The sequence below is a fragment of the Vanderwaltozyma polyspora genome, genomic scaffold (assembly GCF_000150035.1).
Source record: "Vanderwaltozyma polyspora DSM 70294 KpolScaffold1002 genomic scaffold, whole genome shotgun sequence".
Taxonomy (NCBI): Eukaryota; Fungi; Ascomycota; class Saccharomycetes; order Saccharomycetales; family Saccharomycetaceae; genus Vanderwaltozyma; species Vanderwaltozyma polyspora.
In genome coordinates, this window is record NW_001834693.1 from 69,018 (window position 1) to 94,637 (window position 25,620).

At 34.3% G+C, this 25,620-nt stretch overlaps 7 protein-coding genes across 7 annotated transcripts; 5 read left to right on the top strand and 2 right to left on the bottom strand.

The window, feature by feature from the left end:
* Window positions 1–701: 701 nt before the first annotated feature.
* Window positions 702–6,377, top strand: FAS2 (trifunctional fatty acid synthase subunit FAS2; the record flags this gene model as incomplete). Its single annotated transcript, XM_001647186.1, has 1 exon — window positions 702–6,377. The coding sequence occupies one exon, from the start codon at window positions 702–704 to the stop codon at window positions 6,375–6,377; it is 5,676 nt and encodes a 1,891-aa protein (XP_001647236.1).
* A 4,002-nt stretch (window positions 6,378–10,379) lies between these two features.
* On the top strand, window positions 10,380–11,264 carry Kpol_1002p25 (C2H2-type zinc finger protein; the record flags this gene model as incomplete). Its single annotated transcript, XM_001647187.1, has 1 exon — window positions 10,380–11,264. One exon carries the CDS (start codon window positions 10,380–10,382, stop codon window positions 11,262–11,264), a length of 885 nt encoding a protein of 294 aa, XP_001647237.1.
* Window positions 11,265–13,486: 2,222 nt separating this feature from the next.
* Window positions 13,487–14,023, top strand: Kpol_1002p26 (uncharacterized protein; the record flags this gene model as incomplete). The annotated part of the gene is made up of 1 exon (XM_001647188.1): window positions 13,487–14,023. The coding sequence occupies one exon, from the start codon at window positions 13,487–13,489 to the stop codon at window positions 14,021–14,023; it is 537 nt and encodes a 178-aa protein (XP_001647238.1).
* An 803-nt stretch (window positions 14,024–14,826) lies between these two features.
* CET1 (polynucleotide 5'-phosphatase) lies at window positions 14,827–16,539 on the top strand (the record flags this gene model as incomplete). Its single annotated transcript, XM_001647189.1, has 1 exon — window positions 14,827–16,539. The coding sequence occupies one exon, from the start codon at window positions 14,827–14,829 to the stop codon at window positions 16,537–16,539; it is 1,713 nt and encodes a 570-aa protein (XP_001647239.1).
* A 256-nt stretch (window positions 16,540–16,795) lies between these two features.
* On the bottom strand, window positions 16,796–18,784 carry SPT21 (Spt21p; the record flags this gene model as incomplete). Its single annotated transcript, XM_001647190.1, has 1 exon — window positions 16,796–18,784. One exon carries the CDS (start codon window positions 18,782–18,784, stop codon window positions 16,796–16,798), a length of 1,989 nt encoding a protein of 662 aa, XP_001647240.1.
* A 1,718-nt stretch (window positions 18,785–20,502) lies between these two features.
* Window positions 20,503–24,051, top strand: NEW1 (New1p; the record flags this gene model as incomplete). The annotated part of the gene is made up of 1 exon (XM_001647191.1): window positions 20,503–24,051. The coding sequence occupies one exon, from the start codon at window positions 20,503–20,505 to the stop codon at window positions 24,049–24,051; it is 3,549 nt and encodes a 1,182-aa protein (XP_001647241.1).
* Window positions 24,052–24,223: 172 nt separating this feature from the next.
* FPY1 (flavin adenine dinucleotide pyrophosphatase) lies at window positions 24,224–25,045 on the bottom strand (the record flags this gene model as incomplete). Its single annotated transcript, XM_001647192.1, has 1 exon — window positions 24,224–25,045. The coding sequence occupies one exon, from the start codon at window positions 25,043–25,045 to the stop codon at window positions 24,224–24,226; it is 822 nt and encodes a 273-aa protein (XP_001647242.1).
* Between the last annotated feature and the right edge of the window lie 575 nt (window positions 25,046–25,620).

Consider the following 25,620-nt stretch of genomic DNA (forward strand, 5'->3'; position numbering starts at 1 on the left):
CATATATTATTCCAGAACTAAAATATACATCCACCACCACCTTGAAGACGCTACAGTGAAATGCAATCAATCTGAACTATAAACCACCAAATACATAAACTATTTATCTCTGTCAATGTCTGGTTCGATACTAAACGTTTCAAGACTACTTGATGAATACATTAGAAGAAACAAGCAGTAATTAACTCATTTCGAAGTCTAGTTTCGAAACTTGAAAAATTGTTGAAATTTACTACCATTTTAACAAAATGCCTTTAAACGTAGAAGAACCCTCTTGATATATCAGCTTTTCCTTAGGAGAATATGCTGATAATGGAATGTTTGGTTGGTATTGTTGCAGTCGTTGGATATCAATTAATTCGGTGTTTTTTTTTCTTTTCTTTGGCTTGTCCACTATGGAACTGCAGTACAAAGAAAAAAAAAATCTAATCTTACACCTGCAATATCGTAACCTTCATCAAATTACGTATAGGAGGTCTATCACAACCAACAAATATAGTTTCGAAATTATGCATTGATCTGTTGTATCCATATGTATACCTCCTCTTATATATGGATATATATATATATGTACTTGGGGAAGTATTCGTTTGATTGGTATCTTGCTTTGTTATTTATTGTATTGCTTATTCTGTATAGTCTTAAAAGGTCAATTAGCTTGCCTAGGATAACCTATATTACTTTCGAGTCAATTGTTTGAAATGGTAATGAAACCTGAAGTGGAACAAGAATTAGCTCATGTCTTATTGACTGAGTTATTGGCTTATCAATTTGCTTCTCCTGTCAGATGGATCGAAACTCAAGATGTCTTCTTGAAAGATTTCAAAACTGAAAGAGTTGTGGAAATTGGTCCTTCACCAACTTTAGCTGGTATGGCTCAAAGAACCATTAAAAACAAATATGAATCTTATGACGCTGCTTTATCTTTACAAAGACAAGTTTTATGCTATGGTAAGGATGCCAGAGAAATCTACTATACCCCTGATCCATCAGAATTGGCTGCCGCTGCTGCTACTGGCAATGCTTCTTCTGAAAGTACTCCAAACGAAGCTGCCGCTCCAGCAGCAGCACCATCTGCTCCTGTTGCTGCTGCCGCTCCAGTTGCTGCTGCCTCTGGTCCAGTTGCTGAAATGTCAGATGAACCTGTTAAGGCTGCTTTGTTATTACAAGTCTTGGTTGCTCATAAATTGAAGAAGCCTTTGGATGCTATTCCAATGTCAAAAACTATTAAAGATTTGGTCGGTGGTAAGTCTACTGTACAAAATGAAATCTTGGGTGATTTAGGCAAAGAATTTGGTAATACTCCAGAAAAACCAGAAGAAACTCCATTAGATGAATTGGCAGAAACTTTCCAAGATACTTTCTCTGGTTCATTAGGTAAACAATCAAATTCTTTGATCTCAAGATTAATGTCTTCCAAAATGCCTGGTGGGTTCACCATCACTGTTGCTAGAAAATACTTACAAACTCGTTGGGGTTTACCTTCTAACAGACAAGATTCTGTCTTATTAGTTGCTTTAGCCAATGAACCAGCCTCTCGTTTAGGTTCAGAAAACGATGCTAAGGCTTTCCTTGATTCAATGACTCAAAAATATGCTTCCATATATGGTGTCGACTTATCTTCATCATCAAGTGGATCTTCTGGCGCTGCTGCTGCTGGTGCCACTGCTACTATCGATGCTGCTGCTTTTGATGAATTAACTAAAGATCAAAAGGTTTTGGCTCGTCAACAATTGCAAGTTCTAGCTCGTTATTTGAAGATGGATCTAGATAGTGGCGAAAGAAAATTCTTGAAAGAAAAAGATACTGCCACTCAATTACAAGTCCAATTGGATTATTTGAATGCCGAATTAGGTGAATTCTTCGTCAACGGTATTGCTACTTCTTTCTCTAGAAAGAAGGCTAGAATTTTCGATTCTTCTTGGAATTGGGCAAGACAATCATTGCTTTCTTTATACTTTGAAATTATCCATGGTGTATTGAAAAATGTTGACAGGGAAGTTGTCACAGAGGCTATCAATATCATGAACAGATCAAATGAAACTTTAATCAAATTCATGGAATATCACGTTGGTAACACCGACGTTTCAAAAGGTGAAAACTTTCAAATGGCGAAGACCTTGGGTGAACAATTGATTGAAAACTGTAAACAAGTTATTGATATGGATCCTGTCTATAAAGATATTTCTAAACCAACTGGTCCAAAGACTGTTATTGATAAGAATGGTAATATCGTTTACTCTGAAGAACCAAGAGAAAAAGTCAGAAAATTGTCTCAATATGTACAAGAAATGGCTATCGGTGGTCCATTAACTAAGGAACCTCAACCAACTATTAAGGACGATTTAACTCGTGTCTACAAGGCTATCAGTGCTCAGGCTTCTCAACAAGATATTTCTAGCTTGACCGTCTCTGAATTTGAAAAGTTATATGGTGAATTAATGAAGTTCTTGAAGAATTCTGATGAAATCGATTCTTCCCAAACCACCCAATTAGCCGGTGTCATCGATGATGATCTAGATAAAGATTCAACCAAAGAAGTTGCTTCATTACCAAACAAGTCGACTATTTCAAATACCGTTTCCTCAACTATTCCAAGAGACACTGTTCCATTCTTACATTTGAAAAAGAAATTACCAAGTGGTGACTGGAAGTATGATCGTCAATTAACAACAATGTTCTTAGATGGTTTAGAAAGAGCATCCATTAATGGTGTCACTTTTAAAGACAAATATGTTTTAATTACTGGTGCTGGTCAAGGTTCCATTGGTGCTGAGGTTTTGCAAGGTTTATTACAAGGTGGTGCTAATGTTATAGTAACTACTTCCCGTTTCTCAAAGAAAGTCACAGACTACTATCAATCTATTTATGCCAAATATGGTGCTAAATCTTCTACCTTATTAGTCGTTCCATTTAATCAAGGTTCTAAACAAGATGTCGAAGCTTTGATTGATTACATTTACGATGATGAAAAGAATGGTGGTTTAGGCTGGGATTTGGATGCTATTATCCCATTTGCTGCCATCCCAGAAAATGGTATTGAATTAGATAACATTGACTCCAAATCAGAATTCGCTCACAGAATTATGTTAACCAATATCTTGAGATTGATGGGATGTGTTAAGAAGCAAAAATCTTCTAGAGGTATTGAAACCAGACCAGCTCAAGTTATTTTACCATTATCTCCTAACCACGGTACTTTTGGTGGGGATGGTTTATACTCTGAATCTAAATTATCTTTGGAAACCTTATTTAATAGATGGCACTCAGAATCCTGGTCAGATCAATTGACTATTTGTGGTGCTATTATTGGTTGGACCAGAGGTACTGGTTTAATGAGCGCTAACAACATTATTGCTGAAGGTATTGAAAAAATGGGTGTCCGTACATTTTCTCAAAAGGAAATGGCCTTTAACTTATTAGGTCTATTAATCCCAGAAGTTGTTCAATTGTGCCAAAAATCACCTGTCGTTGCTGATTTGAACGGTGGTTTGCAATTCTTGACTAATTTGAAGGAATTCACCGCTAAGTTACGTAGTGATTTAACTGAAACCTCAGAAGTCAGAAAAGCTGTTTCCATTGAAACTGCTTTGGAACACAAGGTTGTTAGTGGTGATAATGCCGATGCTGCATACGCTAAAGTAGAAATTCAACCAAGGGCTAACATTCAAATGAATTTCCCTGAATTAAAAACATACGAAGAAGTTAAGAAGATTTCTTCATCTGAATTGGAAGGTTTGTTAGATTTGGAAAGAGTCATTGTTGTTACTGGTTTTGCTGAAGTTGGTCCATGGGGTTCTTCAAGAACCAGATGGGAAATGGAAGCAAATGGTGAATTTTCCTTGGAAGGTTGTATTGAAATGGCCTGGATTATGGGTTTAATTAAATACCATAACGGTAACTTGAAAGGTAGACCATACACTGGTTGGGTAGACGCCAAAACCAATGAACCTATTGATGATAAGGATGTTAAGCCAAAATTCGAAAGTCACATTTTGGAACATGCTGGTATAAGATTAATCGAACCTGAGTTGTTTAACGGCTATAACCCAGAGAAGAAACAAATGATCCAAGAAGTTGTTGTTCAAGAAGACTTGGAACCATTTGAAGCATCCAAGGAAACTGCCGAACAGTTTAAACACGAACATGGTGACAAGGTTGATGTATTTGAAATTGCTGAAACCGGTGAATATTCCGTTAAATTATTGAAGGGTGCTACCTTATACATACCAAAGGCATTGAGATTTGACCGTTTGGTTGCTGGTCAAGTTCCATCTGGTTGGAATGCCAAAACATATGGTATCAGCGAAGATACTATTAACCAAGTTGATCCATTGACTTTGTATGTCTTAGTCTCCGTTGCTGAAGCATTCATCGCCTCTGGTATTACTGATCCATATGAAATGTACAAATATGTCCACGTTTCTGAAGTTGGTAACTGTTCTGGTTCTGGTATGGGTGGTGTTTCTGCTCTGCGTGGTATGTTCAAAGATCGTTACAAAGATATTCCAGTCCAAAACGACATTTTACAAGAATCCTTCATTAATACCATGTCTGCTTGGGTTAATATGTTGATGATCTCATCTTCCGGTCCTATCAAGACACCTGTCGGTGCTTGTGCCACTGCCGTTGAATCTGTTGATATCGGTGTTGAAACTATTTTAGGTGGTGAAGCTAAGATCTGTATTGTTGGTGGTTATGATGATTTCCAAGAAGAAGGATCTTATGAATTCGGTAACATGAAGGCTACCTCCAACACTTTAGAAGAATTTGAACATGGCCGTACCCCAGCTGAAATGTCTAGACCTACCACTACATCTCGTAACGGTTTCATGGAAGCACAAGGTGCCGGTATTCAAATCATTATGCAAGCTGACTTAGCTTTGAAAATGGGTGTTCCAATTTATGGTATTGTTGCAATGAGTGCTACTGCTACTGATAAGATCGGTAGATCTGTCCCAGCTCCAGGTAAAGGTATTTTGACTACTGCCAGAGAATATCACGGTTCTTTGAAATTTAAATCTCCTATTATGGATATCAAATACAGAAAACGTCAATTCAAGTTGCGTGAGTCCCAAATTAAGGAATGGATTGAAACTGAAATTGATATGTTGAAGTATGAAGCTGAAGAAATTTCAGCTGAAGAACGTCATGATTTCATTTCCGAACGTACTGAAGAAATTAAGCGTGAAGCTAGTAGACAAATCAAATCTGCTCAATCTCAATGGGGTAATGAATTCTTCAAACATGATCCACGTATTGCTCCATTAAGAGGTGCTTTAGCCGCCTTTGGTTTGACAATTGATGACTTAGATGTTGCCTCCTTCCATGGTACCTCAACTAAGGCCAATGATAAGAACGAATCTGCTACAATTAACAAAATGATGAAACATTTGGGAAGATCTGAAGGTAATCCAGTGATAGGTGTTTTCCAAAAGTATTTGACTGGTCATCCAAAAGGTGCCGCTGGTGCTTGGATGTTGAATGGTGCTTTACAAATTTTAAATACTGGTATTGTTCCAGGTAACCGTAATGCTGATAATATTGATAAGGTATTGGAAGAATTTGACTATGTCTTATTCCCATCTAAATCTTTGAAGACAAGTGGTATCAAAGCTGTCTCTGTCACATCATTTGGTTTCGGTCAAAAAGGTGGTCAAGCTATTGTGGTTCATCCAGATTACTTGTATGGTGCTATATCTGAGGAAATGTACAACAATTATAAATCAAGAGTTTTATGCAGAGAAAGATCTGCTTCCAAGTTTTTCCACGATGGTATGATCCATAACAGATTATTCATGAGTAAAGAACATCCACCATATGCAGATGAACTAGAACAACCAGTTTATTTGGATCCATTAGCTCGTGCTAGTAAATGTTCCAAGACCGGTGAATTAATCTTTAAACAGAAAGAAATTCAAGATGATCATAGTTATATAAATAAGAAGGATCACGAAACTGGTAGAGTTATCAACAAATTGGTAGAAAATGTTATGAGTGGTTCCAAAGAGGGAAAACAAAATGTTGGCGTCGACGTTGAATTAATCAGTGCCATAAATATTGAAAACGAGACTTTTATCGAACGTAACTTTACAGAATCAGAAATTGAATATTGTCGTAAGCAAGCTAGTGTTCAAAGTTCATTTACCGGAACATGGTCTGCCAAGGAAGCCGTTTTCAAGAGTTTGGGAACTAAATCTCAAGGAGGCGGCGCACCACTGAAGGAAATTGAAATCTTACGTGGACAAGGAGAAGGTCCAAAAGTTAGATTACATGGCGATGCCAAGAAAGCTGCTGAAGTGGCTAAAATTACTGAAATCAGTGTTTCCATTTCCCACGACGATTTCCAAGCAGTTGCAGTGGCTATCAGCAAATGAATATGATACCATTTATACGAATAAACTTTTTATACTACGTAAATGATATAATACTATTAATACATATATCAATTGACATGTGTGATTGATCTGTGTACCTATGATATAAAGGGAATAATCTGTTATTTCTTATTAAAGCTAATTTTTAGGTGAATTAATTAATTTATATATACGTAATCATCAACTTAAAAACAAAAAGAAAGAAACCGATTGCTTTTTAATCCGCTGAGGATAAGGTCTACTAGTTGCTGAACATTTCCTTCTAATTCAGAAATACGCCATCATCATTTAGTCTATTAGTAATACAATTTATTGAAAAAATCGTTTATATTTTTTGTTATCATCATTGTATCCACGTAATTAAATAATCCAAGAATAATCAATTGTTGAAAGATTCGAGGAGATCTGTTATCTAACTTTCACTTCAATCATAAAAATTTATATATTTTCTATTTCAAGATTGAATAAGCGTTTTTCTTGGCATTCTCACTATAGTTGTTCCGTCTTGGCACCCGTAGGGTCCCGTAAGTAATCCCAGGAACCCGAAAGAGGAACAACATATAATTCAATTTAAATTAGATTAATTAATTAAAGTAAAATAAAATAAATTAAATTCAAATTAATTCATATTCTTGTATTGTATTAAATCGTGCTACACAAGCTTAGCAAGTAATACTTAAATAGAGCTTTTCATTACCATAAGTAGTTCGAGAGGGGCAGAACAAATTGGTAGAACTTTTCCAACATAGTCCTAGAGCAAGACAATAAAAAGAGTTACCAGTAATTTGACTTCAGTAACCTACTGGTATAACATAATGAATGGTAAAACAATATATCGTATGGTAATTAATAATGTGAACTTTCCCATTTTAAACAATCCAAAATCCTAAATAGAAAGAGATCTTGCTATTTTAATTCCGAAAGGAGACTCCTACAGGACGGAAGCTTTTAGAATTATCGGAAAATACATTTCCGAGACAGCATAGGGCTTCCTATTTTTACCAACAAAATATAAAATGGAACCGAAATGGAAAGGTATATCTATTTATCTCCTGTTGCCTGTAAGACCTGGGCAGAGATGGTGAGCGGGAACAACCCATCGGACGGGTGTCAGTCAAAAGTAGGGTTACCCATCCAGAGGAGCAGATGTGCTGGACTGCAAACTCCCTGCAGAACAGGGGGCGGAGGGGAGAGGCTTACCCAAAATACATAAAAAGAAAGATTTAGAGGAATACCGGAGAAAAGCAAGAAGAAAATGAAGTGTGCGTATGATTTTACTTCACTATAGCAGCCACGTCACCCAGTGCCAAGAGGTTTTTTTCATCACTTTTTTTTTTTGATTGTAGTGGTGATGTTATTCGCAATGTTATTCGTAATGGTATTTGTAAGGTGATTCGAAAGGGTAGTGGTAAAACATACAGAATGGCGTTAGGTAGGGTGCGTTAGCGCTGCTACAATTTGCTGCGAAGGTAGTACGAGCAAAGAAGGCTTAGAGAACGAGCAAAAGAGTAGGCATACATTTAATCAATAAGGTCAAGGAATTCTACTTGTAGTCGATTGATCGATTAGTCAATCAATCTACGAAGAGGTAGAGGAAGAGGAATATAACAGGTTATTTCAGTTGCAAATAATAGATCAAATGAGAGATGATGTATTGTATTGGAAGGGTAATTTGGTAAGTGACGTAACAAGAAGGGGAGAGGAAGGGAGGGAAGGCTCCTGAGGAACAGCAGTTCGGGAAGGAGATAGACATCCGTCTTTTACTTTTGCAATATTTTCATTGAAGAAAAAAAAGAAATCGACAGCTTAAAAATGCGCAATGATGTACTTTGTTGATTGCTAAGAGGAAGCAGGGGGGAGGTTGGAAAACGTAGTTCCGTGGAATATACCAATTTCTCGTACTAAATCATTTTTCGTTGTTCAATTTCTCAATTTGAATTTAAATTTCATTTTCAGTAATTATTATTATTCTGGTTAGGACCTACGTACGGTACTTTGTTTTTGTATGAATAGAACAGCTGTAGGTAAATGAAAAGTGGCCAAACATTTTTCCCGGAAGTAGATCTCAGACCCAGATGCACAAGAGAAGCAACAAAAATAGAGAAAGAAATATGTTGGATTGAGAAATTAGTGAATGATAGGTTATTCACCATTTGAACAAGCCTGAGGAAGAAATAGCGAAACGGAAACTCGGAATGACATTTCCGTCTGATAGTTTCATGACCCGAACAAGGATCCGAGGTCTCGGATACATCCAGGAGGGAAGAAGTCTCGGCCCTGCCCAGCAGGAGCATTTTCTTGTTGTATATCTCTAGGCAGACCTCTGTTTGTTTCTGACCAAACAAACCGTCGACGGAAGGCTCCGCCTAGTGTTTCATTTTTGCGTAAAATTCTAAAGAACGACCAGAGAAAGCAGTGTACAAAAGTCTTAAAATAAATATAATCAAAAAGAGAAAATCTTTTTTTTCCAGCGGTTCCGTGTTCCGTGAATAGACAAGTCTCTCCCGGCAATAGTCTCGTCTAAGAGTTACACCTGCGGATAGGTTTTCACCTATTTCTTTTTGCGGTTTTCTTTTTGGAAATATATTTGTTTCTTCTTTTACACAAAAATAAAATCCTGCTTGTATACCCAGTTTTGGTAGAGTTTCTTAATTTTGTCAAGTTTTACATTGCGGATACCGAAGGACATACTGAGAAGAAAATATCAAAGCTTTTCAAACTTAAAAAAACAGCCAACACATTTTCTTTCTGAGCAAACTCAAAATTCAAGCTTTGCCTTTTCACTGATGGTGAACCATAGTAGATCCAGTAGCTTGTTTAGAAATCTGTACAGTAGTTTCTCTGTAAATTGTGTGTTGTTTGAATTATTATTATTATTATTATTATTATTATTATTAATACTACAATGATTTCAGCCATTAATGATAATATTAGATTTTAGATATTAAATATTTCATACTTTAGTATTTATGTGTACAATACACAATTATCTTGTACCTTCTATTGCAATTTCTGAGAATTCATTATGAAAAGGCAGTATTCCTTATTTCTTTCGATTCATGGTGGTGGATTACACAAGAAGGAAGCACAAGGTTTTTATAATGAATTAGCTGTTTTACTTAACATTTTAAATCCTGTTTTTAGCTATATCTATATCTATTTCTATTTCTTTTTTTTTCAAGAAAAATTTTTGTTTAAAATTCAATAGTTCTTTTGTTCTTGGCTGTTGTACACGATAATTTTCTGATATCATTGTATTTCCAATTACGACGGCACCACCTTCATGATCCAAATATACCCCCTCCCCCTCCCCTCGACACTGCTGCGAATATGTGGTATTGTATTGTGTTGCAGTGTAATGCAATGTAATGTAACGTACTGTTATGCTATTCCTGTTAATTTGTACATGTCTTATTCTTGAACCTCTATTCGGTTGGGTTCGGCTTGGTCTTTTGAGACATCGTTGGTATTATAGAGGTTTTTAAAAACCTGTAAAGATATTATGAAGGAATTTATATTATAAATAAAAAAAATTGGCTTATAACTGTTTATTTCCACTATCGATCGATTGATTGGTACGGGTATTAGCAGGATTGGTGTCTTATGTAACGTCATTTTACCGAGTAAGTGGGTGGATTCAGTCGAATCGAAGTAAATAAAAAATCTTAACTACTCTTTTTCTCACTTGGCAAAATTAGTTTAAATTTGTCTATATCTAAATCAATATAATTACATATACATATATATATATAAGTCAGGATTCATTTATTTGAAAAGTCTAAGTTCTAAAATGTGTCCTTAATACAACCTTGGTTCCTAAACTTTTTTATTTTTTTTTATTTAATCTTGGCTTAATATACCAAAGACTCAATAGTTTTACATCATTATCTAATAGCCTAACTATTTTTTAATTCATTTATACTATTAACTATTTAAGTTAAGTCAACAAGTTTAAACCTAAAGACTTAGATCAACAATTATAATACATAAACTACATACAAGATGCCCGTAATTAGCGCAAAAAGATCAAAAAATATTACTGGTAATGCTCCAGCTAAGAAGTTGAAAAAAAGATACATTTGTAAAGGTTTCAAAGGTTGCTCTATGGAATTCACAAGATCAGAAAATTTAGTGAGACATAGAAGAAAGCATACCGGTGAAAAGCCTTTCCAATGTCATGTTTGTTTAAAATTTTTTTCAAGAATAGATAATTTAAAGCAACATATTGAATCTGTTCATGGAATCCATCCCGCTATTGTTAAAAGAACAAAAATCAGTGCTGTTAATAGCTCTAATGCACAAACTATGGTTAATCCAAATGGTACTATAATATCACACACACCATTACATCATTCTCATATGATGTTACCACCATCACCAACCCTACCGGCTAATTTAACATATCATGATATACAATCAAGAACGTTGCCAATGCCAATGCCAGTACCAGTGCCTGCACAAGTACCTGTAGCAGTTCAACCAGTATATCAACCAACCCCTTCCACAATCCAATTTAATAAACCAGTTTATAGCTATCAAGGGGTCTCACCTGTACCAACACCCGCTTATTACCATAATATGTCTCAATTACCAAGACCATATATGGAACAAGGTCTAACTATGCTACCTACACCAAGTGCAAGTGTAGCTCCAGTACCATTGCCACAAGCACAACAAGCTCAATACATGCAGATGCACCAACCTATATCGAATAATAATACCATGTCAAGATATCTTCAAGAGAGTAATATGAATCCAAATAATATGTATAGTATCCCATCTATGAAACAACAATTTGGTGAGTTAAGAACCCTACAAGGTCCACCAACACCTCCATTTACACCTGGTCAAGATTCTAGATTGAGCGTTCAATACATGCTAACATGAACGTAAAGGTGAAAAGGAGCTGAGGGGATATGGTTACATTGCATTGGTTTTTATTTTACTTTAATTTTCTTCTGATTTTAGCCATTATTGCAAAATAAAAGAGATTCTAAAATTTATATACATGCATAAGAAGGAAGTTTTTTTAAAGATATTTTGTTTCAAGAAATATATGGTTTAATAGAGTGATTAGGTCCTGGTGCAGGCTTCGCCATTACTACAAGTACGGTTGACGACAAGTTTACTACTACTTCATTCACGTAATTATAACAATTACAATAACAATAACAATAACACTAATAATATCAAGATTAGTTAGTGATTATAATAAATAATATCATACATTTAGTGACATTGTTGCTATGCGTAATGGTTATATAATTTCCATTAATATAATAGATTCTAAATAATAATATAATAATTTTTAAGTTACTGACTCTACTAGTTTGAGAGTGATCTGATGTATGTAAGTTTTTTTCTTTCAACAATGCAAGTATAAAAATAGTAGAATTTAGAGTAAGATTAATGAAATCATGGTGAAACAAAATACCCAGCTAATTCCGTGGGAGAAGGTCATGAATATCAACAAAAAAGAGCATCTTTTACATGATTTAACGTTTTCATATGCTTAATTAACTGTCTGCACATTTTGTAATAGTTCATTTCAGTACGCCCATGTGTCCTTACTTGACTGGATTAATGGCAAGTATAGTTCATCTTAGATATACTGCCATCCTGTAGTTATCAAGCGATTTTTAAAATATCGATGTATATTTATAAGTGCATGCAAGGATGTGTATGTATAAGCAGGTATATGTATGTATATGTATGTATATGTATGCACATGTATGCACATGTATGCATATATATTCTGTTTTCCCACGGAAATAATACTATGTCCTTTTAATGAAATATAGTCACCTGATCTCACCATGTACTAATCTGGAACTGGAACTGGGACTGGAACTGAGATATGCGTGAGTGACAGAAGCAGGTCAGATTACATTTTCGTATGATGGGAGAACTGACCAAGTAGAGTAATGCTGAAGTTGGAAGGAAGGAGCTAAGAGAATAGCACGTAGGACGTTGGGCCATGGAGAAGAACACGAGAAAATGGCAGATACAATACATGGCGCTAGCATAATAACCAGTCATGTGTTCCAGCCACACATCTGCATGTGCCAATTTAGAGAAAGACAAGGGGAAAATGGAAATTCTGTTCTAGTCACGTGACTTTACTCTAAACCAAGAAGTACATACATAGAGAGAGAGTTCGACTCTACTAGTTACAGCTTACAGAACAAACTCATAAAAAATACCATAGTTTATAATAAAACTAAACCAACAGTTTATAATTAGAATGGCAAGTGATCAGGATGACTGAGGTATTTACATGAATAACTACCAGGTATAAAGAAAAATTGAAGTTCTTTCAAGTGCTTGTTTCATAGCAAAATGACAGAGATCAATGACAACGAGCAACGTACGCTACGACAGGTTGAGGAAATTTGTTGCTTTTTTTTTTTGTTGGTTCACCCAAACTGCTTTTATTTATCTTTTACCAGCTGAAATATCAACAACAACAACAACAACAACGTCTCTCTCTACCTTCTGGGCTGGCTCAGTTTTCGATAAATTGTTTTTCTACTCCAGTTCTTTAATTTCTTTTTAAGACCAGTTGAGGTTCAACTTATCTGGAATCGAAAACCCTCTATCTTAATATATCTACTGTTGCTGCTAAGTCCAGCTCAACCCCCTTGTTCCCAAACTATTCAATACTATTCCTTAGATGGGGAGTTTATGTTGGAAGTACTGTTTGTTCCCAACAACTAACCCATTCATTAATCAAATACGTCAAGAATACATATATCATTCGTATCTTTAATATTTTATATATAGGGTAGTCAACTCTCCCTTGGAGTTAAACGTTTGCGATTTCCTAGATATCTTGATTATATTTTTTTTCTTTCTTTCTATAAAGACCTTGCCTTGTGATTAGAGTGAATGTTTTACAACCCCTTCACCTTAGAAACGTACATCTAATTGGAATTCTACTTGTCTCACCCAATACCACCTTAATTTCATTTTAAATTTTTTTTTTTGTATTGTATTGTATTGTTCTGTTTTGTTTCGTTTTGTTACCTTTGGAAATACTAAACAATAACAACAAGAATATACAAACGTCGACCACCTTCAAATCAAATCCGAATTAATCAAATGCAAATATGATGATGGCATATAATTTTAAACCTGCTTCTGTTTCTACTCCAGCAAATACAGCACAAAATAATAGCCATATTAATAACAATAGAAACCCTACCGCTAAGATAATGTCTTTACCTCCTTCCAACGGTAAATTAACCCCTATCCATCCTAGTATCAATGGCATGTTCAACGTTAACCCACAGCTACCCCAGTCTCCTCCTCCCATTGGAGCTTTAACTCATAATCTATTCCCAACTCAAGGAGGTTCTCCAACGGTTGCCAATTCACAACATCATCGTCCTGGTGCCAATATCAACATCGAGTTAGACTCAATAAGAAATAAAAACGATCTTAGTAGATCTTTTGAAGATGATTTGATATATTGCCCAAGATCACTATTATCTACACAAGAACTTCTGGCTTGCGAACAGTTGGATTTCATGATGTTTAATAACAACAACATAAACCAATTATCGCCTGATTCAAGCATGGGCCAGCCTAAATTTAATCCTTATACTTCACAAAGTTTCAATCCTTCAGGACCAGAAACTAATTGAACTGTTCGATTTATCCAAGAGTTCAATTCTTTCACATATTTTAAACCATTCGGGAAACCATGGTTGTTGTGCTATTTTTCTTTCTTTCCATTGAATAAAGCATTGTGGACAACGTCGTTCCATCTCTGTCATATATATTTTCTACATTACGTTACATTACTTTCATGTCATCATTTAAATTATTAGGGTCTTTTAATTCTCTTCTATTGTCACTGGGTTTATTTTTATCAACATTTTTTTTATTTCTCTTTTATTTTTATCTTTTATCCCCCCATCCATTTAATTATCTATCTACAGGTTTTATATAATTGTTCATCTACAATTCTCTGGTTCGATCCATCATACATAATCATATAGACAATTCATACATCTTTATAGTCATTGCATCGTCAATTGCTGTGTCTTGTTGCAATATCTTTGAAAAATATCAGTCATTGTGAACGGCAGGTCTAACGATGACGGCTCCATGCAGAAATTATAAAAGTATTAAAGGTTTTAAAAGTTATTGAACTGATGTTTAAACATGCAAAAGATCTTGTTGAAGTTTCAGTCTGATATAGAGTTTTGATAGACATTATAGGGGCTATAATTGATTCATTTGCAGGTTAGCTTAATTTTGTCAGGTTTTAGAAAATTTTCTTTCCGTAATTTTTCCATTGTGAAGCTAAAGAGTGGTCTAATACCAGTGGAGTCAGAGGGATTAATTTTAAAAAGATAAGAAAATTTTATATTTTTCTTGAAGCATAGTGTATACTTTTAAGTTTATCTTCATTTTTGTTAACTATTATTTTTTTTAATTTTTGATGAGTTCAGAAAACGCTGAGGTGCAAGCAAAACCAACTAGTACAAAGAGAGCTTTATCTCTGGATGATTTAGTGAATCATGATGAGAATGATAATTTAAAATTACAGAAAATTAGTCAATCTGTTGAAAATGAAAGACTTCAAAATAATAATACCGTACAGTCTTCAAATCCGATATCAAATGTAATTATCCCACAGGAAGTAATTGTTCAACCTCAACCTCAACAACCAGTTGTGAAGTCTACCTCTTCAGTGACTTCAATTTCTTCAATGATTAACAATGATTCAGAAACCGATACTGATGATGAAGTGGGAGAAATTAACTTTGATTCAGGTATGGCTTTCGATTATGACAAACAAGATACAAATTTCGTTGAAAGACCTAAACCTAAAGCAGTTACTCCAAAACAATCTAAACCCAAGCCAAGACCAAAGTCAAGAACAACTACACCAACTTCACCTGCACCAGCAAAGACTCAACAAGAGACTGTGCCTGTGGTGGAAGTTAAGAAAGAAATACCATCTCAGCCAGTAGAAGAAGTAACAAAGGAAACCAAAGAAGATCAAAGTAATCAAACGAAGGATATCCCTGTTGAAAAACCTAAAGAAGAAAAAATAGAGGAGGAAAAACAGCCAATCGATACCAATGACAATAAGAATGAGAAGGAATCCGAGGTTAATAATATATTTGAAGAAAAAGTGACTTCCAAATCAAAAAGAAATAATATTAAGAAGGAACTAAGTTTACTAAATGAAATAGCAGCTACTTCGAAACCAAATAAATATAAAAACACACCAATCTGGGCCCAAAAATGGAAACCTACAGTAAAAGCTCTACAAAGTATCGACACAAAGGACTTTAAAATAGATCAATCATTCTTAAACTTTATACCAGATGATGATTTGACTAAATCTGTTCAGGATTGGGCTTACGCTACAATTTTTTCGATTCCTCCAGAATTACGGACTTTTATAGAAATGGAAATGAAATTTGGACTTATAATAGATGCCAAAGGTCCAGATCGTGTCAATCCACCAATATCATCACAAGCTGTCTATACAGAATTAGATGCACATATGGTACCAAATGTAGATGAAGTTTTATTCAAAGAATTGATAAAATATGTCCAAGGTATTAGTGAATTAAATGAAAACAGAGGGAAATTCAACATTATTGAATCACACACTACAGACTCTCTCTATCGTGTCGGTGTTGCATCTCAAAGACCAAGATTTTTAAGAATGAGTACAGATATGAAAACTGGTCGTATTGGCCAATTTATAGAAAAGAGACACATTTCCCAATTAATGCTATATTCTCCAAAGGATAGTTATGATGTTAAAATATCGATAAATCTGGAACTTCCGGTCCCAGAAAATGAACCTCCTGAGAAATATAAAGACCAATCACCTATAAATGAAAGATCTAAAGAACGTATAAGTTATATCCATAACGATTCATGCACAAGAATAGATATAACAAAAGTCATAAATAACAAGTTAGGGAGTAAAAACAAGGAAACTGAAACTACTCACGAAATAGAATTGGAAATGAACACACCAGCTTTATTAAGTGCTTTTGAGAATATCACTAATGATAGTACTGAATACGCAAGCATTATAAGAACATTCTTAAGCAATGGTACTATTATCAGAAGAAAGTTGTCTACATTGTCGTATGAAATTTTTGAAGGTACCAAAAAAATTATGTAATAGTATTAACAATTAATTAAGAATCCCACGTTTATTGATTTCCATAGTAACATTTTATGTAGAATGAAAAAAAAAATATGAAGTTCATATTTTTCACTTCAATTAATCAGTCTTGACATTCTAAGTCAATTTAGATTACTTTCCTAATTATTAATGGATAGTTCAAAATACTACAAATATTCTCATAATTGTAAATGCTAATATTATTTAAAATGCTTTATAAATGCTAATCTATGAACTTTAAAGAGAAATGACCTTATGCAAATGGCTTACTTGGATCACTCGATTGACCACCGTATCTAGTTAATGGAGTAGAATCACTATTCTCATTTGAAAATTGACGATTTTTTACAAAAGATGAAAATACATCATTTTTTTGATCAATAGTCGAGAATTCATCATCATCTTTTTGTTCATTACTTCCATCTTCGTCGTTTGTCCTGAAGTTAGACATATTTACAGGCGAAGAGGGCATGTTTGAACAGATATCTGTTCTTTTGTCCACGAAAACGTCATTGGAGTCCATATAATATTCTCCAATATGTCCAGGTGAAATCGAAGAGTTTAGTACTATGGATGTTGGATCGTTTGATTTTTTGATTATATTCTCTTTATCGAAGAAATCTAAATCCAGTGTACTTTTCTCATTAGATTTTGGAGTAAGAATTGGAATTCTTCTTAGTTGATCTTTACACGATGTTTCAATATGGGAGTTAGCTTTCTGATCCAATTCCATCAAAGGCATTGACAATGTGTCAATTGGAGAAGTTCTATCCAAATCACTGGTCAATACCTCTTTTTCTAGTGGGTTGCTTTTTCTTGCTGGACATTCATTAGAATCCACATGTACTGTAATTTGCTCCTGGAGACCATCTTTTGGTGTTGGAATATGGTCAAGCTCTTTCGAGGGCAGTGGATTCAACTCATCTATATCCAATAGGTCCATAAAATTAAAATAATCAAAAAAATTGGAATTCACAGCTTTACCACCTCCATTTACTTCTGAAGAACTAATATACAAAGGTACATCAGTTTTGTAACCTTTCCCTGATTCTGTTTTAGTGAATTTCTGAAAGGTTTCAATTTCCTTGCCATTTAAATTATTATCAACATTATCAACAATTGGACCATGTAAACTATCGATTGTATTATTCAGTAAATACAAGTCAGTCTCAATACTTTTTGTATTCGTTTTTTCAATTTTATTTGAGTCACTGGCAATTCCTGATTTGATCTGATTATTTGAATCTACAGATTTTTTGGTTGGATTGAATTTAACTGAGTTTGGTTGAATGAAGTTAGTCTTAGTTTTTTTAGTTTGAGAGGAATCTTTCTTCTTGTTTAACATAAATTCGAATCTTTTACTTACCGAATCTTCGGATAAATTACCAGATGAACTATTTGATGAAATATTGGATCTACTATTGGAACGGATTTTTTTTTGTGATGATTTTAAGTTCTCTGACTTTTTTCTATCAGCCAAGTAAATTTTATGGGCCACTGAATTAGTTGGTAGATCTATAATGTTTTGGTTATTCTTTGGACCCCATATTGGTAAAGACTGAGTTCTTTTAGCCTTTGGAGCTGGCATTGGATTTGTCTGCCTCTTTGCGGGTATTGACTTTACAGGTATTGAAGGTTGCGAATTTGCCAAGCTTGACATTTGTGTTGAACTTGTTTTATTATTTTGATGGGATATGTCTTTAAGCGCCTGCCTAACAGGTGGCGAAGTCTTTTTGCTTAGTTTTGATATTGTAACTTTTGAAAGTCTTAGCTTTAATAATAGAGTATCAAACGATGGAGAGTTATCGGTTGATTTCTTTTGGAATATATTTGAAGTGTTCACAACGATTTTCCCCATAACAATCAAATCATCGATAGGTTCATTATTTTCGACCTTTATACCTTTTGCAATTTTTTTTTGTAGTTTTGAGAGTAATCCAATACTTACAAAAGGTTCACTCTTTTCATAAAAATCTTTATAGTATAAATTGTAATCAATAATATCACCTAGGGTATCCTGATCAATGAGTTCCGGCGAGCTTTCCAGAATGACATCCAGTACTTTAGATAAATAAGTGATACCGAACTTTGGGATTGTATCTGAAGTTTGATCTGTAGAGGATTGTGGAACTTTTAGGATTCTAATTGGAGCTTTTTTCTTTGATAAAGCCAAATAAGTATTATTGGTATTATTATCGAGGTCATATATGATCTTTAGATTCATCCGACTTATTTTTTCCATTTTTGATGAATGAACGAACGAATGAATGAATGAATTAATAAATAAATAAGTACACAAATATATTTCTCTTCCAATTGTTTTATTTTGTTTTAGTTTAATCCATTAATATAGAAAAAGATATGTGGTTGTATTTAAATGCCAATATATTTATTGTCTTTGGGTATTGGTAGAATTGTGAGGAAAAAGACAAACAAACAGTATAAAAATATTAACGTTCGAGTTATTAATGTAGCATTAATAAATCGTTTCCATCCAAATCTAAATCTAAATCCAAATCTAAAACAATTGAATATCAATGATAGTAAACAAGTTATAACTGATCAAAAAAAAAATAAATCAAGTAATCAATAAGTTAAATTTATTTTCTTGAATAAATCTTTCTCTTTGTATATATTAATATTCGAATTAAAATTAGTAGTGTCCTGTTCTGTTCGTATTATTATTGTTTATTTTTCTTTTACGCGATTTATTTTATTCTTTTTTCATATCGCGTTTGTTTCATCCACAACACCAAAAAGTCCCAGTACAGATAAAAACTAAATAAGAAGGAATGAACTAACTATGTTCGAGCTATTCCAATGGTAATGGTAATGCTGTACTATTTCCATTTCTCTCGAAAATAAAAATAGTACAGAGCAAATTTTCATGTGAAGTCATGTCACGTTTTCTAGGAGAACGAGATGTGAATAACGACGACAACATGCAATCTATTTAGAATTATATAAAAAGATATTTGCAACTGCAGTGCTAATACAGAGGGGGCCCGTTACTCGGGTCTGATTGACATGAGCAGAGCAGAGAAGAGCAGATCAGATTAGTATGCTATGCAAACAAAAGGACATTGCTTTTACATCGTCATGTGTTGTTGATGTCAGTGGGAACAGAAAAATCTAAACAAATAACACACTTACAAAGCAAAGAGAAAGGAAAACCGATGAGAAGAAATATGAATATTATTGATATCTCTGATACATCTCTCTGCCTTTCTTTATATACTAAATTATTATTATTATAATTATTATTATTATTTTTCTGATTTTGTGTCATCAATTCAATTCAATTAAATTTGATTTTGTGTCTACTTACAATCCCAGTCCCCTAATTCCATTCCAGCCGAACGTCATTTCAGTTTTTATTTTTGTTTTGTTCAACCTACCACGTGCGTATCACGTGCCGTGAACAACCGCACTGTGCCCGGGTAACACCACATCTCACGTTTTTCGGCTATTGTCCTTTTTCCTTCCCATCCGGATTCTCATTCTCATTCGCATTCACAGTCCCAGTCCCAGTCCCAGTCCGACACCCCATTCCCGCTACAAAAGTCCCAATGACTTCAGGCTTAATACTTCTCTCTCTATTTTTGATTTGTGCGTTTCGGAAAATACAGCAAAGAGAGAGAGAGAGAGAGAGAGAGTGAGAGATGAGCAAAGCAAAAAAAAGAAAGTTTTAGTAAAATTTTTCACTTTTAAAGCTCATCGAATGATTTTAAAGGTAAGATTTATCATTAATTCTATATCATTTCATTTACTCTACTTATTTGAATTCCAACCTCATCAGGCCTGATATATTGTTATCTTCATCCAGATAAGAAAGACTGATTAACGTTTTTTTTGTTTTATTTTTATTTTTTATTCTTGCTTTTGCTTTAACATAAGAGTAGAAGTGCCAATAGAGATAATATCGACTGAACTGTTGCAATATTTTAAATACTGTACACGATGCCTCCAAAACAGAAACAGAGTTTAGATGAGTTTTTGGGTCAACAAGTTGCAGACCCAAATTTAGTTGCATCGCCATTTGGTGGCTATTTTAAGAAAAATAGCAGTTACCAACAACAGCGTAGTTACAACGGCAACCAACAACAGTCCCAACAGCAACAACGTAGTTGGAATCAAGGTAGCTCTTACAATAATGGGAATTTTCAAAATTACCAAGGTAATTACCAAAACTATCAAGGAAATTATCAAAACTATAATGCAGGCAATCAGAGATACCAGCAATCTGCTGTCACTCCAGATAATAGTGGTACACCAACTCCATCTGCTTCTACTACCTCTTTAACTTCTCTAGTAGATATGATGTCAAAATTAGAAATGAGTCCCGTCTCTGAAGATTTGGCAAAATTACCTTCTTGTGAATCAATCTCAGAATGTAAGAAACAAATCGAAGCAGTCATGGAAAAATTCAACGACCCTACAGTTTGCAGTAAAAGCATCCAAGATTGGAAAATCCCTGAAGTTTTATCTAGATTCGCTAAACCAAAAAATACTGCTCTAGTTAGAGAATCTGCAATGATTTTGATTTCAAAATTAGCTGAAAAATACTCTAATAAAGCTCCAGAAGAAGCTAATCTATTACCTCTATTCGAATACACATTGGATTCATACGCTGATAAAGAAAATACCGTCAAACGTGCAGGTCAGCATGCTACCGATGCATTGATAAACGCCTTCCCAGTAGAATCATTGGCTCCAACTGTCTTACCAAAAATTTTGGACTATTTGGAATCCGGTGCTAAATGGCAATCTAAATTAGGTGCATTATCTGTCGTTGATAGAATAAGAGAAGATTCTCCAAACGATTTATTGGAATTGAAATTCAAGCAAACTATCCCTGTTTTAACCGATGTCGCTACCGATTTCAAACCAGAATTGGCCAAGCAAGCTAAAACTACTATGCTAGACTTCGTCTCCATCTTAGATAATTTGGATTTGGCTACCCGTTTCCCACTGATTGTAGACACTTTACAAGATCCACAAAAAGTTCCAGCATCTGTTAAATCATTGTCAAGTGTGACATTTGTTGCCGAAGTCACCGAACCTTCTTTGTCTTTATTGGTTCCTATTTTAAACAGATCTTTGAATCTATCATCCTCTTCTCAAGAACAATTAAGACAAACTGTTATTGTCATCGAAAATTTAACAAGATTGGTTAATAACCGTTTTGAAATCGAAAGTTTTATTCCTCTATTATTACCAGGTGTGCAGAAAGTTGTCGAAACTGCATCTTTACCAGAAGTTCGTGACTTGGCTAGCAAAGCTTTGAAAGTCTTGAACAATGAAGATGGTGAAGTTACAGATACCGAGGGTTTCCCAGGAAGATTATCTTCTGACTTCGGCAAAGAATTTCTGTTGAAACACATTAAGAATGCACCAATCGAAAAAGGCTCCACTGTCGAAGCTCTATTAAAAGATGAAAATGTTACTGATTATCTATCCGAATACTTAACTTACAATGCAAATGTTAACGACTGGAAGAAATTAGAAGAATATTTAATCAACTTATTTGGTGATTCAAACAGTGAATTTGTTCAAAGTACATTTATCCATGATTTTAGAGCTTTGTTCCATCAAGAAAAGGTTGCAGCTGATGAAGACGAAGGTATTGAAATTGTTAATACCGACTTTTCTTTAGCGTATGGTTCTAGAATGTTATTGAATAAGACAAACTTACGTCTATTGAAGGGTCACCGTTATGGTTTATGTGGTAGAAATGGTGCCGGTAAATCTACTTTAATGAGATCCATTGCTAATGGCCAATTAGAAGGCTTCCCAGATAAAGATACTTTAAGAACTTGTTTTGTCGAACACAAACTTCAAGGTGAAGAAGGTGATCTAGACTTGGTTTCATTTATCGCTTTAGATGAACAATTACAAAGCACTTCCCGTGATGAAATTGCTGAGGCTTTAGAATCCGTTGGATTCGATGAAGAAAGAAGGGCTCAAACTGTCGGTTCATTATCTGGTGGTTGGAAAATGAAGTTAGAACTTGCTAGAGCTATGTTGCAAAAGGCTGATATCTTATTGCTGGATGAACCTACTAACCATTTGGATGTCAGAAATGTCAAGTGGTTGGAAGAATATTTATTGGAACACACCAACATCACTTCCTTGATTGTTTCACATGACTCTGGATTTTTGGATGCTGTTTGTACCGATATTATTCACTATGAAAACAAAAAGTTAATATACTACAAGGGTAATTTGGCAGATTTTGTCGAACAAAAACCGGAAGCAAAAGCTTACTATACATTAACTGATTCTAATGCTCAAATGCATTTCCCACCGCCAGGTATTTTAACTGGTGTTAAGTCTAACACTAGAGCGGTTGCTAAGATGAGCAATGTTACCTTCACTTACCCAGGTGCCGAAAAACCACAATTGAGAAATGCCTCTTGTGCTTTATCTTTATCTTCACGTGTGGCTATTCTTGGTCCAAATGGTGCTGGTAAATCGACTTTAATCAAATTATTGACAGGTGAATTAGTTCCAAAAGAAGGTAAAGTTGAAAAGCATCCTAATTTACGTATTGGTTACATCGCTCAACATGCCTTGCAACATGTTAATGAACATAAAGAAAAGACTGCAAACCAATACTTACAATGGCGTTATCAATTTGGTGATGACCGTGAAGTTTTGTTGAAGGAATCCAGAAAGATTTCTGAGGGAGAAAAGGAAATGATGTTAAAGGAAATTGATATCAATGATGGTAGAGGTAAGAGAGCAATTGAAGCAATTGTCGGTAGACAAAAGTTGAAAAAATCTTTCCAATACGAAGTTAAATGGAAATACTGGAAGCCAAAATATAACTCTTGGGTTCCAAAGGACGTTTTGGTAGAACACGGTTTTGAGAAATTGGTTCAAAAGTTTGATGATCACGAAGCTTCTAGAGAAGGTTTAGGTTACCGTGAATTGGTACCATCTGTTATTACTAAGCATTTTGAAGATGTTGGGTTGGATGCTGAAATTGCAAACCACACACCATTAGGTTCTTTATCAGGTGGTCAATTGGTTAAGGTTGTCATTGCCGGTGCAATGTGGAATAATCCTCATTTATTAGTTTTAGACGAACCTACCAATTATTTGGATAGAGACTCTTTAGGTGCATTGGCTATGGCCATTCGTGAATGGACTGGTGGTGTTGTCATGATTTCGCATAACAATGAATTTGTTGGTGCCCTATGTCCTGAGCAATGGATTGTTGAAAATGGTGAAATGACTCAGAAGGGTATTAAAGAAATCGATCAATCAAGATTCGAAGATGGTGGTAATCCAGATGCTGTCGGTATTGCTAGCAAAGTTGCTTCATCTGTTGATGATGATGATTCTCCAGCAAATATCAAGGTTAAACAAAGAAAGAAGAGATTGACCAGAAATGAAAAGAAGGCCCAAGTTGAACGTCGTCGTCTGCGTTATATCGAATGGTTGTCATCACCAAAGGGTACTCCTAAGCCAGTTGATACCGATGATGAAGATGAAGAGGATTAGGATGCAATATAAAAGCTGTGCTTTAACAATAATTTTAAGTAGATAGATAATATAATAATATGTATATTAATAAGAGTGATTTTTTTTGAACAATTGGATATATATATATATACAATTATAAATTATACAAAATATCCACCAGTGTAGGAGCTACGACTGATGTTTCAACTTACTATATGCGGTTGGATATTTGCTCTTCATACTCAGCAGATAGTTCTTCACCATTAAGCTTTTCTATCGTTCTAATTTTTATTTTATTTAAATATTCGGAATTATCTTTTGTTCCAAATATGCTAACAGTATTAAACCCTAAACCAAAATGTGGATAGGATCCAATTTTAATTTCATCAGATACACAAGAAGCCTCTGTTTGTAAATTTCTTAAGTATTGTGAAATTTGGGATTCTGATAAAGTAGTTTTAACGAAATAACGCATATATTCATGGCTTTGATCTTTAATATTATAGATATCTTTAATCACATCAACAAATGAATCCAGTAATTTCTGAAATAACTGAGGAATACCTGGGAAAATAAAAATATTATTGTTAATTGAACAAATAGGGACCCATAGATCATCAACAAGATAATAACTCTTCACATTTGATCCAGTCGGTAGGGTAGCCATTCTATAGTAATCTTTCAAGGCCTCACTATCTAACCTTGCCTCTGGGTTCGATTTAATTTGCATTCTAGCTTTACATTCTTCATCAAGAATACAATCTAATCCGAAAGCTTTTGCAATACATTCGTAAGTTATATCATCATGAGTAGGTCCAATTCCACCTGTAGTAGCTATAAAATCATATTTCTTAGAAAGCCTCTTTATACTATTTATAATTTGTTCCTCTTCATCTCCAACTGTAACAATTTCCTTCAATTCAATACCCAAATTATAACAATATTTTGCAAAGAAAGGTGAATTAGCATCTTGTATCTTACCATTTAGTACCTCATCACCAATAATTAAACATGCAGCAGTAGTTTTAGGCATTATTAAAGGGAGGCCAGCAGGATTTTGTTAGCTTCAATGAGAATAAAACCGAAGAGTGTCTTACCAGAAAACCTATCGATATAGTGATATTCTACCTTCATTTTAAAACTGTTTTGAATAATATAACCATTAATTTATTATAAATCTTATTTATATCTTCAAGCTTAATTTCGTTTCTTATGAAATATCTCATTGCTGCTTCTACCTTTTCAAGATGAGATCAGGAAAGGCAGGCGTTAGCAAAATATTCATTGATGTTATGACGTCAATTAAAGACATTAATTAATAATGATAAAGCTATGAACTACTAAAAGAATAGTTTTGATACTTTGACTATAGCTCGATCAATAAGTTGTGATGAGGTTACATAATTGTAGCTGTTTGATTATAAATGTGGGCAAAAAGTAAAGGTCATTTGAAGTGAGAGAAAGTATACAAGAGTAAATTAAAAAATATCGAGTCAATTGAATTGTTATATATATATCTATTGATATCTCTATAAATAAAATAATGTTATTTCGAATAATGACAGTCATTATAAATGTTGTTCGATCAAGATATTGGTTGTCAATTTG